The sequence below is a fragment of the Corticium candelabrum genome, chromosome 17, assembly GCF_963422355.1.
Source record: "Corticium candelabrum chromosome 17, ooCorCand1.1, whole genome shotgun sequence".
NCBI lineage: Eukaryota > Metazoa > Porifera > Homoscleromorpha > Homosclerophorida > Plakinidae > Corticium > Corticium candelabrum.
Window position 1 is genome coordinate 4,679,116 of NC_085101.1, and position 18,173 is coordinate 4,697,288.

Here is an 18,173-nt window from a genome sequence, read left to right on the forward strand (position 1 = left end):
GGTACAGTTACACAGAACAGGCTCGCCCATCATTTTGGTCACACCCACCAGTGGTCAGAATGCGGGAGATTTGATGCCAAATGCGGGTAGGTGGGAGAAGGGTCCTAAATGCGGGAGAGTTGGCAGCTCTACTGTAGATTCAAATTCAGCAAAGAACGCTACATGGTTACTTGGCAAGTTGCACTGTTGATATTAATTAGCCTGACGTCACATTTTTCTTTTATCATTTCAGACATCTTGAAGTTATGTATAGTGTTGTTGCTCGGTAAAAAAAAATTTTGTTGCTAGAGAACTAACAACTCTAGATCTAATAAATATGTTGCTGATTAAATTGTAATTTGTGACAGTTTCATGGTTTGAGGGAGAGATGAGGTATGCTACATTATCTCAAGATCATCACGTTGATAGAGGGTGGTGCTATGTTCATCACGTGATGACTCACGTGAAGGGGCGGTACCAATTACCGGCGACCTCGTTTGTTGTCACAAAATTGGGTGTGTCTTCAGTTGTGCAGCGTCTACCTTCTGCAGGACATCACAGCAGTTATGCAGCGCTTGCATGGACTGTTACTAGTCATGCTAACTAGTGTAGTTGGCATTCAAGCCGTCCATGATCGATACTCAGCGTTGCTAGGCAGTGTGGTTTCATCAAGTGCCGGACAGGCGAACGTCTATATTAACAAATTGGATTTAAAAGCCGTTCTGGCATTACAACTAGCACCAGGAATAGCTGGCAAGTCAGTTAACATACCAATCGGTGGAGCAACTCGGAGTTTCTCCTTGAGTGGGTATCAGGTAAGTGGCAGGGTCATTTGCAATCTTTGTCATCACGTGCAGTTTGCATGTGTTCCTTGACGTGACCCTAAGCTGTATCCTTGCTGTGTGATTGTGTATCTTTGCTGTGCAATAGGGTGTGATCGACATTGGCAATCAAGTTGCCAGTCTGCAAGGCGTGCCTGTCAGCGTCGTCCTCGACGATGCATTCAACACAACACTTCAAGGCACATTTGGCACACGTACGGCGGGTGACTCTATTTCAGGTGTTGTGCATTATTTCTTCCTTTTACTGAGCGTTCTGAAGCATTGGCCCCGCCTCTTGAAAGGGGCGGGACTTATGTAATTAGACATGCATGCATGGGATTGTGCTGTGCATGCAGTTTCATTGAATTGTGTCGTCATTAGGTCCGTATTATGCGAGACTTGTTGGAAAGGGTGTCAGTGGTATTGGATTCATCTCCGCATACATTTCTGAGACAAATCAAAATTATTGGTTGTCGTACGCCGTGGACAGCCGAGCAGTCTTAACACAGGGTCATGATCTTACCATCAGGGCTCTACGAGATAGATCAGGAATGGACGTTGCAGCCTCACAGTCGCTATCTAGTCGACCTAGTGGGTCCAGCAAGGCACGTTTGTTATCACGCTTGCACTTTGTAGGTAATTAATATTGTAATGTTGGTGACATTTTTGTTTCAGACTTACACTGGATCGGTGCAAGTTAATTTGTATACACTTGTTGCTATTGGTCAAGGGACAGCAAGAATAGAACTTACATCTGGAGCCTCAGTCTATTCTGGATTCATGAATGGTCCAGGTGTGTGCTAACGCATTATTTGTGATTGTACTCTAGCTTGATTTGTATTGATTGACTATAGAATATTGGACAGTCTTCAGCTCAGGACAGGTCGTTGGGTCTAGTCCTCCTACAGGAGCTGTAGGTGTTGGACGATTTAGACTCAGTGAGGTCACAAAAGGCACATTAGTACTACAGTATGATGTAACAACTGGAGGTGGTTTTCCCACTGGGGTTGCTAAGACTCTTGCATTTTATGGTCCTGCAAATCAATCGCAAACTGCTTTGTTATTGCCTCCTTCGATATCGGTTAGCTGATGGTTTGCTGCATGCTTTTGATACTCAACAGTGTGTGTACCTTACAGGCAGGAACCGGTCTGACATCAACTGGTGTATGGACACCATTGTCACAAAATTCTATTGCAGCGCTATCTGTTGGCAAGGTAAATCGGATAGAAAAGTTTGGTGTGTTAGAGTCACATTGGTTTGTTGTAGGTATACTCGACGGTTGCGACTGGTCTTGTAACACGTTTGCGTAGTCAAATATCACCCATTTGTTTAACTCTGAAAGGATGTATGGCATAGACACACATTGATGGAGTTTTCTATTTGTTTTATGTTATTTTGTGTTAGACTCTCATGTTGGATATGCGTATGATTCTAATGATCCGAGTGCTGGAACAGCTGTCGTGTTTATTCGTGCTGATGATGCTCAGCAGAAATCATACACAGTTAATCTCAATGGTAATGTGTATGGTGTCTGTGTGTGTGTGTCTGTGTGTGTCTGTCTGTCTGTCTGTCTGTCTGTCTGTCTGTCTGTCTGTCTGTCTGTCTGTCTGTCTGTGTGTGTGTGTGTGTGTGTGTGTGTGTGTGTGTGTGTGTGTGTGTGTGTGTGTGTGTGTGTGACCTATTGATAAGTGGTGTTGTAGGAATCGATTACCAGCAAGTGACATCTATTGAGTTTACTACTCGAGTTGGTTCAAATTCTTCTTTGATATATTCATCATCTACGGTATAACTATAACATTGTTTTACACTTCACTGATTTGATGACAATATAATTGCAGCTCATCGGAACGTTCAACAATCCAGCATTTCTCTTTACAACAGTAGAGGTCTATCATTGTGCGATGTTGGGCTAATGTTTTCTTGATTTTCTTTTGTAAATTAATAAAGGATATGGTGACAGTTAAGACAACAACAATGCCTCAAGGAATATCAGGCCGCATCTACAGATCTTGTATGTTGTAACAGTAGTTGCTTCTTTTCAGCTATGTTTGTTTCTTTGTTGATGCTTGATAAGAGTTATCTTGTCACTTGTGACTGGGGTTGTAGTCTTCTTCCTCAAGCTATCGCATTTGTGTATCGATCCTGTCTCTGTCAGTTGTAGAATACTATAGGGAATGTGTTGTAGATGAAGTTCCGGTCCCGACTGCTCAACCTGCTACAAGTCGTCCTGTGGTAGCAACAAAAGCTCCTACAACTCCTTCACCAGCCATTTCTAAAGGTAAGTCGTGTGTGTGTGTGTGTGTGTGTGTGTGTGTGTGTGTGCCTGTTTCTGTGTGTTTGTGTGTCTGTGTCTATGTCTGTGTGCACGTGTGCTTGTGTCAGTCAAAGTACTTTAGACATAAGATACTTTTCATGTACAAGGCTACTGTGGACTGCTGTCTGGACTGCGGCTTCCGACACCTGTAATGAAAGGATTAGCAGGAGCTGTCAGGATGGAGCTAAAGACGATTTCTTCTGGTAACCTTGGACAAGAGACTAATCTCTACTTTGAAGGCCAAATCACATGGTAGGGACAATATAATTAACACACATAGAATGTACTACGTTTGTGTGTAGGAAATGTGGCACGAAGCTTGTATTTTCTCTGTATGATAACGATACACAAATTGCAACTGTATCACCAAAGACAGTCACAGCTAGGAACGGCTTATTTGTTGGTGTCTATCGTGGTCTCAGTTTGGATGTCCAGACAAAGCTCAGCTCTGGCACTATTAATCTGCGTGTGTCAACAGATAAAGGTTCTGCTATTCTACAAGGCGTTCTATCACCATTTCCTGATGTGAACGCGTGCAGTCAAATTTTTGGTGCACTCGTTAGTGGGACTCAAGCAAACACAACAAACACCGGAGATATGTGTTTCTTTGGAGCTTCAGTTGATTTAAGTCGATCGAGTGTCAGCTACACTCTTTTCTGTGTTGGCGTACTAGGTATGGTAACGACACGTTGTTTACTGTCTGGTCTTCAAGATGGAGTCTTTGTGTAGATCGGACAGATGTCGATATTCAGACTCAAGATGGAAGAGTTGTCTATGTAGCAGACACAGCACGTTGGAATTCGGTAATTGCATTCTAACATGATTGCTAGCTCTTTATTGAACTGTGTCACGTATGTATAACATTATTATACGCTGAGTGATGTTTCATGTTTTGGTACTTGCTTGCTGTAACATTTTGCTTGCTTGGTGTAGGGAGCACCACTGGTAGGAACTTGGAATGCAGTATCTCAGGATCTATTACGCATGCTGGCTACAGGCGGACTTGCAGTAACAGTGGGAACACCTGCCTACTTGCGTGGCACTATTACACCTAATGCAAGAAGTAGGTTTTTGTAATTTTATTTTATTTTTTTGTCATACACGATGTTGTTTTCTATCTAGGTTTTTCTGGTATTGCGGCTGGCGTAAATCAAGTTCCGACAGCAGTTCAAGACACAACAGCTGGTGGCTTTATCTTGGGTACACTGTTTGGAAATGTGTTGAATTACGAAATTTATGTGTCTGGAGTTGAAAACAGCATTGTTGCTGCCCACCTACACGGTCCAGCTGATGTCAATAGTAATGCAGGTGTCGCAGTGGATGTTGGATCTGCTCTACTTTCTAATCAGGGTCGGGGCAGTACTGTCTTATCAACTTCTGCGATTGTAAATTTGTTCAAGGGACTTTATTATTTGAACGTTCACACGGACAAGAATGGAGATGGAGAACTACGAGGTCATATTTATGAAGACTCCATTTCTGTTACTGCTACTGACTCTGACCCAGTCATCCTTATTTCTGCTCTCAGCAATGGACGCTTGACATCTCCTGGTACAAAGGGTGTGGCTGGAATAGCACGTCTGCGATTACACTCTGATAACTCAGTGGAATATATTGTACAGTTCTCAGATGTGCGTCCTTATGGGAGCTCAGTGTCTAGTCTTGCAATGTATATCCACCGTGATGATGACTCATTGGTAAAGGCAACTGATCTTGATCAAACTCAAGTGTCAAACAGTGAGGTAAGTCATTGGTACTTATGTTCAATTAAGTAACTCTAAAATGATACAAAATGTTATACATTGCCAATTGCAAATGAGATATCAATGTACAGGAAATTTTCCCAAATTTTGGTTTCTGCTTAATCACCTTACCACATCTGCTGTTTTTATGTTAGCTGGTGGCAGTGAATTGAAATATTTGTTTTCTTTAGGCTCGTGGACGGCTATTCTTACGTTCTGATGAAGTGGATTTACTTCTTCGAAACAGAGTCTTCATACGAATCAACACAGGTGACACTCCTGCACTTCAGGGTCAAGTATTGTATCGTTGGATGCAAATTGGCATTGATCTTGTGGGTGCTAATGTAAAGCCTCCAGTTTTAGCTACATCAGCTGGTTTTGGATATGCTGAGCTGAATTTATTCGGTAACCTTGATCTTGCTTTTGCATTTACAAACTTTCAGTCAACTGTCACTCACATTGGACTTTATGACAAAACAATGAAACTTCGTCTTGATATGACCAACAAGCTGGAAGATAATAGGGCATGTACATTAAACTGTGAGCACCAATATGGTCATAATGCTTGTTTGTGTTGTGCAGTTGTCTATAACTTGGCCAAATGTTCGTGGATCAGACCTCTTTAATCTGGTTGCATCTGATATGTATGTTGTGGTGAAGACACAAGATAATCCAAATGGCGAACTTCTCGGTTGGTTTCAATGTGACAGAATGCCATTCGAGAAAGACTGTAAGGTTACTGTAGTTTGTGTTTGGATTTATAATAATTATGGGTCTGTATGGTAGACCACTTTACAACTGTGTTGTCTAATGGCCGAGGTGGTGGTGGCTACTTTAGTTTCCTGTTGAATCAGGACAACACGATAGACTATCTCTTTTATTTAAATTCTTTCCCGGATGCCTCTACAGTTGACGTCGTTTATTTTGGCGTAGAGACAACTCAAGTGCCAAAGACTGTCAATGTTCCCAATCCATCTGCAGGAGTGAATTCAACAGTCTCGCCGACAATTACCACAAATACTGTTGTTTCTGTGAAACGTTCTGCATGGCTGTCTTTATCTGCTTCACCGATTCAAATTCAGTGGCTGTCGTCTACAGTAAGTGCATAGTGCTATACACTGGTGGTGTTATAAACCAGACATAAGAGAATTTTAAAAAAAGTAACAGTCTCACTTGTAAATGTTCTAATTGAGCACAAATGCATGGCTGTCAGAAACTACTACACAAACTGACAGACATACAATAATTATTATACATGTGGTGGGTGGTTGTGTATGAGACTGAATAAGCGTGCAGGTCAGTGAATGTGCAAGCCAGTGAACATCAGGCATGTGGACGTAGAGGCTTTTGGACATTCACATGTATTGACATACGGCAAGGAATACCTTGTTAGGTGTTTAATGTTTACAATTTTGACTACTTCAAAGAAATGATTATGAGAATGTGTTGGCAAACTCGTGGTGGAAAATGGTACGTGGGTTTGTGCAATTATGCTGTACATGCTGGTGGACAGTTGTGCTGGCTGTCAGGTAGACAGACAGTGGAAGGATGGAAGGCTAGACAGAAGCGGGTGTAGAAGGACAAGCAGGTAGCTAGACAGGTAGAGGACTGAAAGAAAATCATTAGTTTAAACGTTGTTGCTATGTACTATAGTTTTATGCAAACAACATTAGTCTTAGTTTAAAGTGTTTATCTACTATCTCATATCAACAAATTGAGACTGACATGCACACACAGTCACACACACTCTCTCTCTCTCTCTCTCTCACACACACACACACACACACACACACACACACACGCATGCATGCGTGCGCACACAACACACACACACACACACACACACACACACACACACACACACACACACACACACACACACACACACACACACACACACACACACACACACAATGTATCTTCATACTGGTAGCTGGACACACACAAACACAGACAGGCTTACTGGTTACTCTGAACTGTAAGTGTTTCTTGTTTGTGTTAAGATTGGAGTAGCTCAAGCAACTATTGCTGCTCCAGATACTGTTGCTTTGTCTGCTTTTATTCAAAATGAAGTACAAGTGCAAGTGAAGAACAATGTTGGATCTGTAGTGGCATCAAGTCACACTGTTGGTAATGTGATCACACTGTCCTGCAGCTTACGTTCACCAGGCATTAGTCAGTCAGATGGAGCTAGTGGAAGGGTGATCATTATGAACAGGAATAATGCTTGGACGTATAGCATATCGGTGCAGGGTTTGGACGGTGATGTAAATGGATATATTTACTTAGATAATAGTGCAATATTGTCTGTCCCACTTATTGATAACTATGCAACTGGTAGTCTGAGCATGACAACAGATCAGGCAACACAGCTTATTAATGGAATGGGCACTGCTGAAGTTCAAGGGACAACAACACTTACTTGTAGTCTAGACAAATCGTCTCAAACATCTTACTCTCATTTGTCTGCCTTGTTAAGCGGTGGAGGTGCTCAAATTATTGGTGCAAATCCAATAACTGGAGGTGTTGGTAGTGCAAGTGTCTATGTCAGTGACGATGGCATTGCGCAAGTTGTTGTGTCTGCTGAGGGTCTGACAAGTAGCATCTCAGGGATTAGTCTTGCCTACTACAACAAGACATGGATTTCACTTCTTAATCCTGGTCTTGTCTCCTCTCAAATTGGTGCAAAATCGATTGTAAGTCTGATGCATGACAGATTGTATTTTATCGTGTTTTTCTAATATTTTGTATTGCAAGGCATATGTATCATGGAAGCCATCAGAGTCAGTAGCTAGCCTTCTTCTAACACAGAATGTTTACGTAGTTGTCAGCACAACGGCATTTCCAACTGGTGAACTGGTCGGAGCAATCAGAGTGAACGCACGAAGTAAACACTTAGCCTTTACATTACTGCTGTTGTTACATCGTGTTGTTTGTCTGCAGAGTTTACTTCTATTCTGGCCAGTTTTAATGCTTCAAGTCCATCAGCAGATGGTGGAGTCGCTGCAATTGGACAACTGGATGGCTACGGTCTATTTCATGTGACTGGGTACTTTTCAACTGTTAGATATGAGCCTAGGAGAATAACTCTGTCTGCACAAGTTCCTGGCACAACTTGGAGCACAGAATTAGCAGATATAACGTCAGGACTTGGCGATACGACTCTGGTATGGCAGCATATCTGGTAAAGACTGACTGTGTTTCTAATGAATTTTGTATATTTGCTGTAGCTCATTTCTCAGATACCACTTACATTACGGCTTCTGTATTATTTGAGCCAGGGATGGTTGAGAATAAATGTCTACACAGATTTACCATACATCACTGTCAATCCTGATATTATGGGTAGTTTTGTTGAGCTGGTTGTGATGCCAACTAACGTTCGTCGAAAACGTCTGTCAACGTTTATTAAACAATTTTGAAGAACAGCTATGACATTGTTGTGTTTTTAGTGGACTTTGGGGCTGTTTTGACTGGAGCAGCGCAAGCGGATTATCAGGCTACATTTCCAAATTTAGGATCACCGGCATCTGCTACCTGTTTGTTGCAATTAGATAGCAATAAGGCACTGAGATTTATTCTGTTTGCTGCCGGCACTCAACCACTTCTAAATGTAACTGTTGAAGATGGTATTGGAAATGTAGTGGCTGTAGCTGACCGAGTACAGACGGGGGAAGGGAGAGTGAGTTTATGGTTATGAAATAGTTGGATTGATACAGTATGAGTTGAGTTGTCTGTCAGGCTGTTGGAAGTGCAATGTTAGGGGACAGTCAGATTGTAGATCTAAGGAATGGACGTTTCTATGTAAGAGCAATCACTCGTGGTTACCCACTGGGAGAAGTTGCAGGATATGTTGGATTCCTTAGAAAAGGTATGATTTAATAAATGGAAATCTTAGTGACTTGTAGTTTTGCTTGTTTACTCTTCCATCTATTTGGTTTGTGCTTGTTATCAAGCTGTCAATCATTTCTGTTTTGAAAATGCATGTTTGGTATTTAATTAAATAATCAACTGACGACCAACAGACAGATAGATAGATAAACAGACAGACAGACAGATAGACAGACAGACAGACAGACAGACCAACTGATAAACAGACAGACAGATAGACCAACAGATCAACAGATGGACAGATGCTCAACAGATTGATGTGCAGAGTATGTCGTGTTACATAAAGCACAGTACATTGTGTACATTGTAATGTCAATGTAAACTACACGTAACATGGTAGCACTTACATGTACAAGTAATTGTTTCGTTTGTGATTTTGCAGTTTACTATGGTTCTGGTGTACCACTGGCCAAGAACGGCTTTGGTGCTTACCATAAGACAGTTCTTGATACAAGGGGTCATCTTTTATTCGACGTGCAGTTTAGTGGTTTGACAGGACCTCTTGCTTGGGTTGCTCTCCAGCAAGAGAATCGCAATGTCTCATTTATTACTGATTCTTTCCAGAGCAATCGGGTATCGCGTATGACAATTTACAATTAATCAAACAGTGCATAACTTAGATAATTGTTGTGCAGGGTTATGGAGCCATTGTTGACTTGACTGCTGATGAACTGATGATTTTCGATGAAGAACACAAGTCTAGTTATGTTGCAAAAGTGGTTGGAACGCCTGGTCCTGACATCTGGCTAGATGTTGTAGAAGCAGAAGATCGTGATGTGTATCTTGGTTAGCTTACTCTCTGCTAAACTTGTTTATTGGATCTTTGAAAAGTATGTACGTTATTTAGCTCACTACAGTGCTGTAATCAGTGGAAGTCAGGTTGCTCTTGCTGATATGTCTTTACATGCTGTTGCTACTGATGCATCTGGGATCATGATTGTATTTTTTGATGAAAATGACAACTTGGACTATCGAGCCTTTATTCTCAGTGATGATGATTTAACAAGTGTTGGATTTTATGGACCGGCAGGAGCAGGCTACAAAGGTCCACTTCTTTACGACATTCCTTTGGGAAGGTCACCATTGGTAAGATACAGTTGATGTTATGACTTTGTGAGTATTAGAGTGCCAGATCTTTCTAAGCGTATCATGGGTACTTGACTCTTTATGTTTGTTGATATCATTTGACTGTCTTTAGATTCACGGCAAGTGGTACAATCCAAGTCAGGAAGTAAGGAGAGCTCTAGCTGCAGGTCAAATTTATATTTTGGCTAAAACAAGCAGCTTTCCAAATGGATTTCTGAGAGGCCAGCTGCTGCTTGAACCTCATGGTACGTCTTCGTTTCAATTGTGTACAAATTAGACAAGAATAATGGTCATTTTGTAGGATTGTTTACTGTGCTAAGTAGCAATGATGAGCTCCACTCTGTTACTCCATTTGGATCAGCTGGATATGGCGAGTTCTTTCTTACTACTTATGCCTTTCTCCACTATAGAATTGTGGTGGAAGGAATCAATCAAGTGGTTCCGGCTCATATTCATGGAACTGCAGATTTCTTTTCAACTGCCCATCATGTCCACACCATTGAGTTTGAGCAGCAGACAGATGGCTCGGTTAGATGTTATTTGTTGTTAAATAGAGAATATTTTAAACTCGTTTGTGTATATCTTATTTTCCAACATTTACTGTTGTGAGGCAACACATACGTACAGTAGTTGTGAAACCTATAATGTTTTCCTTCAGTTCACAGCTCTTGAAGAAACATGCAAACTCAGAAATTTGTACTATTTTGTGTTCTGAAGTTTATTTAGTTTACAAATACATACATATTAAATTATACATCATTTTTGTGTTTAATGTTTGTTGGTGGTAAACTGCGTTTTATGCAGCTATTGGCAGCTGGCCGATGGGGACCACTAGGTGCTGATGAAGTTCAAGGACTGCTGAGTGGTCGCTACTATGTCAACGTTCACACTCCGATCAATACAGCTGGAGAGTTGCGTGGTAACGTTATTCCTCTGCTTGAAGAGCAATACTTGGGAATCAGTGAGATAGTATTTCAGGTTCTAGAGAATGAGTGTTACTATAACAGTTGATTCTATTAGGGCAATTTGAGGCTCTTCTCACTGGTGCAAGTACCAAAGTTGTAACTGCTGCTGCAGGCCACGCCTCATTTAGGCTGTTTGATAATAATGACTTTTATTATGATGTAATTTGATAGTCATTACAATGAGATTTGCTGAAAGATTGCCACATGCTTCATTGCAATGCTTTATAGGTTTATGTCACTGGAACTGATGTTGCTGGCTTGTACATTAAAGGACCTGGATCACAAAGTTTTGATCTGTCTTACAGCCTCAATGGCCCAAGGGTGAGCCAGCTTATAATTGAACTGTTTTCAGGTTTGTAATTGTGGTGTACGGTAGGCTGTTGGTATACTATCTTTCAGTAATGCCAATGACAGATTTTCCCTGATTAATGGAGACTTGTACATGCTGGTTACAAGCACAGCTAACCCAAATGGTGAGCTAAGAGGCCTAATCCAGTTCTACCCTCAAAGTGAGACAACGGATTTTATTCTGCCTCTGAACGTACTTTATATGGTTTTACCTGCAGCTTCTATGGCAATTCTGAACAGAGCTGACGTTGGCCGCACAGCACAATTTAGCACACCTGTAGCTTCAAGTGGTTTGAGTATTTTTGTGTTTGAAAAAGATGCAAAGTTTGACTATCGAGTCAACTCTACTGGGTAAGAACTGTGTGTGTGTGTGTGTGTGTGTGTGTGTGTGTGTGTGTGTGTGTGTGTGTGTGTGTGTGTGTGTGTGAGTGCATGTGCGTGCATGTGTGCATGTGCGTGTGTATCAGTGTGTGTGTTTGTGTGTTTGTTTGTTTGTTTATGTGTGTATAAGGTTGTGAGAACAACAGAAATAAACAAACAGGAGCACTGTATACAAATCTTTAGAAAGATTAAAGGAGCTAGCTTTACCTAATTCAGATCTTCAATGGTAATATGATACAATTAGTTAATTCAATTTTGCAGATCACTCTCTACATACGCATCAACTGTCAAGCAACCAAATTGGGGTGATAGAACATTAACGAGCCCAAATCCTGTATGTATCTATTCTATCTATAATTTTTCTATTTGTTGTGTATTGCTACTATCCTCTTTCTAGCGTTATGGACGATCTCAGCTAGTCAGCACAATTGAATCGAGAAATCTTGCAAATGGTCGTGCAAGATTGGAAGTCGCAGCGTATGTCCCAACAATCAACACTGTTCTAAGTGGAAATTTTAAACATCTTCTTATTCCTGAGCCAATTCAGTCACTACTTTATGGTCGGCCATTTGTTGACGGTAAACGCAACAGACATGATCAAACATACGTATTTTTCGATGTCTATGTGTGTGTTTGCTCTGTGGTGTAGGGGCTCTTGTTGTCATTTTGGATCCTGCTTCAGTCTCGCCTCCTTCCCTTGGCTCGTATCTGTCAGCTGGTGGCGTAGTGTACCTGTCGTTTAATGAAGTGAGTCATTTTCAGTTCAGTGTCTGTTTACAGCCGATTGAATGATGTTTGTCACAGCTATTAAATTCATTGCATTACGCTGTACTGATGGATGGCATTACTGGTCCTCTTACCAAAGCTGTGTTCCACGATCGAACTACAGGTACAACTTTACAAAATATTCTTCCAGCAATCGGTAGTGACAGCTACAACGGATACAAAGTGGTAAGAATGTCTCAAATGTAGTGGAGATTCGTTACTGATTTACTATTTATTTTTCAGGGCACTGGAAGCATCATCATTGATACAACTCTGAGGTCACAATTTTCCAACGATGGTGTTTGCCTGCAAATCGGTTTGTTGCCATGTTGAGACTTTCAAGATCAGTTGTGACTGTGTTTCCTTAGAGAGTGCAACATCATTGCCTAGTCAGACATCGGTAATCAGAGGTTGCATTAACAATGAGTTTGTATTTCCACCATGCTATGACTCAGGTCGAATTGCATGGATTGCAGAGAACAGGGTATTTTGCTTTGATTATTGTCTATTGATATCTATAAGTTAGATTTGTTGATATGATGACTTTTTTTAGGCCAATGCGTTGGTAACTTTGGTGAATGACAGCTTTTTGTTTCCGTATCCCAATCAACTGAACTACACATTGTTACAAGGCAAATGGAGCTGGTGGACAAATGATAGTTTATTTCAGGATGTGCCTGTTGGAATGGGTCGTTTGATGACTGCTGCTCCACTCGACTATGAGATGCAGCATCAACACAACCTGACAATAGGAATGATCAGAAACGACAAGCAGTACTGCACCATGACTTTGCTTGTAAGTCGATATGTGACACTCCTGCACACACACACACGCACGCACACACGCACACGCACGCACGCGCACACACACACACACACACACACACACACACAAACACACACACACACACACACACACACACACACACACACACACACACACACACACACACACACACACTTGTTTTATCACTCTTGGCATACAGTCAGTTAATTTATTAAGTGTTGTTGTTTGTTTGTGATCATTTACAGGTCGATGTTGTGGATGTGAACGACAATGCTCCATACTTCATTCCCGATGGACCAACAATAAACAAAACAACTTCAGAAAATAGCAGCACGGCAATTCCTGTCGCGGATGTAAGTGCCATGACCAGACAACTAAGTCACGTGACTATAGATTGAATGCTATACGTAGATCTACGTCAATGATTTCGACAGTCCAACTAACGGCAACCCAACCGTTACTATTCAAGGTCAATGGAACGCGAACGGCGAACAGGTGTTCAATTTCTACATTTCGAATGACATACGCGACAGTCCCGGACAAAACTCGATAGCTCACGTGATGACCTACCAACCACTGGACTATGACCTGCCTAATGGAGCTGGCTACAAGTACAGCATTCTTCTAGTAGCAACTGATGCTGGAACATCGCCTAGAACAAACGCTCAGGTTAAACGACTTTGGAAATGTGTATACACTTTTTTACAGTATTTCTGTTTTTCTATTGTAGTATCTGGATCTATGGGTTGACGACATTAATGACAACCCACCGGTGTTTGACCTCACGGATCCCGGATATGCATTAACACTAGTGGATGAGACTCACGCCGTTTACGTGCCGTTTCGAAACTACACCGTTACAGATGCGGTATGGCGTGGTAGACTATACGTGTGTAATTGTTGGTGTATTGAGACTTGCTCTTGGACTGCAGGACTCGGGTAGCAATGCTGTTTCCAAGTATAGCGTGATAGCCGGTGCTCCGTCGGGATTATTTGATGCGCAACCCTCTAACGTGGGCTTCCATTTGGCTCTTCTACAGCCGCTCAATCACGAATCAAGAAGGCACTACTTGCTTACTATTCAGGTATACGGAGTTTCAACGACTTTGTGCTCGTTATCTACAGACACCACACACACACACACACACACACACACACACACACACACACACACACACACACACACACACACACACACACACACACACACACACACACACACACACACACGTGCACACTTTAGTTTGATGTCTTAGGCCGACAACTTACAATTCACTGCTACTGCACAAGTCAATATCACCGTTTTGGACATTCCGTTCAAAGTCGAAATTCGGATACCGTGCGAGGTGGTGCTTAACACGGAGTATGGCTGGTTTTTACCGTCCCCGACACTTTCTCTAACGTAAACAGCTCGAAAATTGGTATCAGTACGCCTTACACTTACCAACTGGCTATCTTGTCTTGCAGGTTCGAATCAAATCAAGAAGATGGTGTTACTACTGTGCCTCAATTTGAATGCCGCTTCATTGACCGTTCAGGCACAACACCGACTGCGACTCCTCCCAGCGGTGCCATGGGGTCGAGTGCGCCATCTTGCGGGCGAGGGTATTTTCCGACGCCTCAGTACGACCAACCCCCGCCGTTGTCTCTAGACAGCTTGAGCTCGTATCCGTTCCAAAATTGTAGCCCACCGAATGTCATCACTAACACTCAGTCCAGTAAGTCTTCCATTGTTATTATTTTTCTATTTATTGTTATTGCATGACTAATGTGTTGTGTTTTAGGAAACTTCAGTGATGGCGTTTATGAGTTTCAAGTACGCACGCAATTGTTGAATATCGCTAAAGGCGTCACTGATTACTGGGGCAACGCCATCACGGTCACAATCGGTGTGCAACTCTCTACCACGCACGCGCAAATTATCATTAAAAATTGATGTTTGTTTAAATGTATACGTAGATACCGTTGCACCCAACACCATCATCGACACAAGTTTACTTCCTACCGCGATGGTGTTGCTGCGCTCTCGGTACGTTACCAACAACCGGAACCCGGCGTTTGTCTACTACTCGAACGAACCAAAATCCGTGTTTTTGTGCCGTCTTTCGTACTGCTCTTACGACAATTGTAAGACTCTCGCTATAATACATAATTTCTTCACTGCTTGATGTGTGTGTGTGTGTGTGTGTGTGTGTGTGTGTGTGTGTGTGTGTGTGTGTGTGTGTATGTGTGTGTGTGCTTGTCAACTAGACGGAGGAAGAAGCTGCGACGGTGGGTGGCAAACATGGAGCGACGATTCCGTCGACTGTAACAACGTGCACAACAGCCGTCCAAGGATTACAGTGAAACCTACCGACCTAGTAGGAAAAGAGCTCGACTTGGACGGCTGGTATCTATTGGAGGTCACAGCCATCGATCCCGCCCGTAACCCGGATGCCAGTCCGGCAACGTTCACATGGGAGATGGGTTGAGTAACAAGCTTGATTATGAAAATATCCCGTATGTGAGAGTGCAGTATTATCTTACAGATACCGCTCAGCCAATCGTCGGTTTTCAATCATACCCAGCTAGAACAGTGACGAATACGGACGCTGATGTATTGCTACTGAAGAACGATCTATATGTAAGCGTAGCCTTGTATTCAAAGTGCTGCATGTTGCTTGGTACAAAAGTGGATAGAAACATGCGCATGTTTACTTGCCTATTTGCTTGCTTGCATGCATATTGCCGTCGCTTTTTGTGTTGTTGTATAAGTGCTGAAGTCTTTCTGCTTGTAGGCATCGTATAGGTGCCGCGTCAATGGCACTTCTAGATCTAGTAGCTGCAGCTCCGGTACTTTGAGTATCTCGGGAATGCCGTTTGGTGCCGCTGAAGTCACAGTAAGCGGAGTCGATTGATATAAACATTTAGACTCTACAAACTCGACGTCTAATATTGTGACCGTTGTGTAGATTTGGGCTGAAGATGAACCGGGGAATGTGGCCGACCAGATTCAGTACACGTTTCACGTTGAAACGTCGCCTCCGCCGCTGTCGCTGGCGCAACCCGACCAGTACGCGTTTACGAACACGTCAGACGCCATTGTCTACTTGCAGACGGAAGGAGTCTACCAACATATCGCTTGTCGCAATCGACCTCGAAACGACTCGCTGCTGCAGACGTGTTGTAGGGTGGCTTTCGCACAAGATGAGGTGTCTAAGGATTGTTTGTCGAATTGCTTGGCGGGGGTAGAATGGCCAAGCAACGACGTTTGTCGCCCTTTTGAGTACAATTACACCACGTGTTTGCAAACGCGACTGGCAAATCGTACGTCTGCAGGTGACCGTTCTGTTGTCGTCGCCCCTGTAATTGTATCTTTGTCATTTAGTTCCTGACCTAACTCCTTCGCCGTCGTTCATCTTTCTCCCGAATTTGTGTGATGATGGAACATTCGACATGGGAAGAACAATAAGAGCACTGGGTGTCTACACTTTTGAGGTAACGTTTTCGTACGTATTGGGAATTGTGAAGGCTGGTATAAAGTAACTTACGCGAGCCGTTTAGTTTTGACCGGCTTCAAGACGTTGGACTAGATCCGAGCTCTATTCGAGCGTCAACGTATTAAACGTAAACCGGAAATAGTTCGGTTTCTAACTACCAATCGGCTGTCGCGCTTTCACTCACGTGATCCAGTTTCCAACATGAATGATGACGAATCTTGGTATTAAAAGCATACACGTGTCAGCAACAACAGCGATATACTTGCTTCACGTGCGCTAAGAACGGCGTTCGACGTGAGACACTTCACAGCTGCTAAGACATTGGCTCTTAATCATCTGACTATACGCTTACGCTAGACTCTGGGCTGACGCTGGGCTTGCGTAAGTTAACCAGCCTTGACTCACTTGTTACAGGTTTACGCTCAAGACCAAGCCGGTAATCCTCCCGTGAGGTTCCAGAAGAACTACGTTTATGGTTAGAAGAAAACGACTGTTGCAAAAAACAGCGCAGAGATAATTCTTGTATGTCGTGTCGATCGTTGTCTAGATCCTCGTTTCGTGTCGGTTGAGCAGGCCATTCGGTCTCCTATTCAGAGCAAGGAATGCCCGTCCCTCCCTGTTGACTTGATATATCTCATCCTAGTTGCCGTGTCGTGGGCATTGGTACTCATTACCGTCATCATTTTCATCATTGCATGCAAGAGGCAGCGCTCCGGACCGAAGTAAGTAAATTTTCGTTGCGTACGTGGTTGCAGAAGGTGTAATGAAGCGTTGATAGGACACCAAAAGGCAGGAGACCGGGAGCTGGAGGTGCAGTCACTCGAATGACACGATTGTCGGCAAATCGCGTTGAAGCGCCGATTGATATCAGTCAGTTTGATACGCAAGCGTACGACGACGTCGCCCCCGACCCCGTGACTAGTGAAAAGGCTCTGATTGGCGCACACATGGAAACAGAAATGCCTACCGGAGACGAATAAAGGCGGCATTATTACAGGAGTTACGCGTTACATGACCTCGTTCTCTGTCAGTGTTGTGTTTGTGTTTCTGTACTCAGGCATATTTGTGCGAGTTTTTGCATGTAATATTTACCGGCTTTTTGACCTAGGACTTTCTACCTTTGTAGCACTTAATTTGTACTATGGCGAGGGAGCGACCATTGGTATCTGACACTAGTACTGGCGCCAACGTAACTCTGCGTAGTTTTGTGTTTGTCTAGCCATTCCAACATGAAGAAGCACTAGACTAAAAAAGAGATAAAGGATGCCTAGATGGTAGTCATGAGATACAAGGTCACGTGGACATCCGTCACTAGACACCACATGCCAAGACAGCTGGCTGAGAAAGGACAGGCAGTCACAGTCTTTGTACCACATAGCTTCATGTGCATCCTAATCTACGAGAAACACAGTAGAGTACGCATACTGCTACGAAAGAACAGAGAGTAGACGGACAGGTGCAGAGGTGCACTTAACCGATACCGTACACGGAGGAGATAGTACCGCCCACATTGGTCATCGAGTCGTTGCTCTGCGGTACTGCTATAACCCTAGCGCATGCCCGCCTCGGGTTAAAACATGTCACTCGTTTTTGACCTTCCTGTACAAGTTGTAC

The 18,173-nt window shown here is 42.9% G+C and overlaps 1 protein-coding gene across 1 annotated transcript; it reads left to right on the plus strand.

Annotated features, from left to right (window-relative positions):
• The first annotated feature begins 505 nt into the window (after positions 1-505).
• LOC134192888 (uncharacterized) lies at positions 506-17,834 on the plus strand. Its single transcript, XM_062661643.1, has 59 exons — positions 506-794; positions 910-1,039; positions 1,182-1,405; positions 1,476-1,593; positions 1,655-1,881; positions 1,938-2,015; positions 2,068-2,146; positions 2,206-2,316; positions 2,502-2,584; positions 2,640-2,687; positions 2,749-2,812; positions 2,987-3,079; positions 3,223-3,367; positions 3,418-3,788; positions 3,845-3,918; positions 4,049-4,178; positions 4,238-4,857; positions 5,049-5,381; positions 5,440-5,587; positions 5,644-5,954; positions 6,861-7,553; positions 7,615-7,744; positions 7,801-8,024; positions 8,088-8,250; positions 8,310-8,539; positions 8,599-8,728; positions 9,131-9,321; positions 9,384-9,534; positions 9,596-9,834; positions 9,947-10,079; positions 10,136-10,362; positions 10,639-10,795; positions 10,855-10,958; positions 11,028-11,120; positions 11,176-11,308; positions 11,366-11,498; positions 11,790-11,862; positions 11,926-12,106; positions 12,178-12,275; positions 12,333-12,479; positions 12,537-12,609; positions 12,662-12,777; positions 12,847-13,089; positions 13,326-13,433; positions 13,492-13,749; positions 13,811-13,948; positions 14,013-14,165; positions 14,337-14,482; positions 14,548-14,798; positions 14,865-14,969; positions 15,040-15,207; positions 15,331-15,546; positions 15,609-15,703; positions 15,858-15,959; positions 16,032-16,386; positions 16,448-16,557; positions 16,974-17,034; positions 17,107-17,281; positions 17,338-17,834. The coding sequence occupies exons 1-59, from the start codon at positions 546-548 to the stop codon at positions 17,537-17,539; spliced, it is 10,341 nt and encodes a 3,446-aa protein (XP_062517627.1). The 5' UTR covers positions 506-545; the 3' UTR covers positions 17,540-17,834.
• Positions 17,835-18,173: the final 339 nt, after the last annotated feature.

Excerpts from the sequence above, each read along its gene's own strand:
- LOC134192888 (XM_062661643.1), top strand. The coding sequence starts at position 546 with ATGCAGCGCTTGCATGGACTGTTACTAGTCATGCTAACTAGTGTAGTT. Across the intron at positions 4,179-4,237 it reads TATTACACCTAATGCAAGAA|GTTTTTCTGGTATTGCGGCT; the intron begins GTAGGTTTTTGT and ends TTTTCTATCTAG. Across the intron at positions 13,750-13,810 it reads CGCCTAGAACAAACGCTCAG|TATCTGGATCTATGGGTTGA; the intron begins GTTAAACGACTT and ends TTTCTATTGTAG.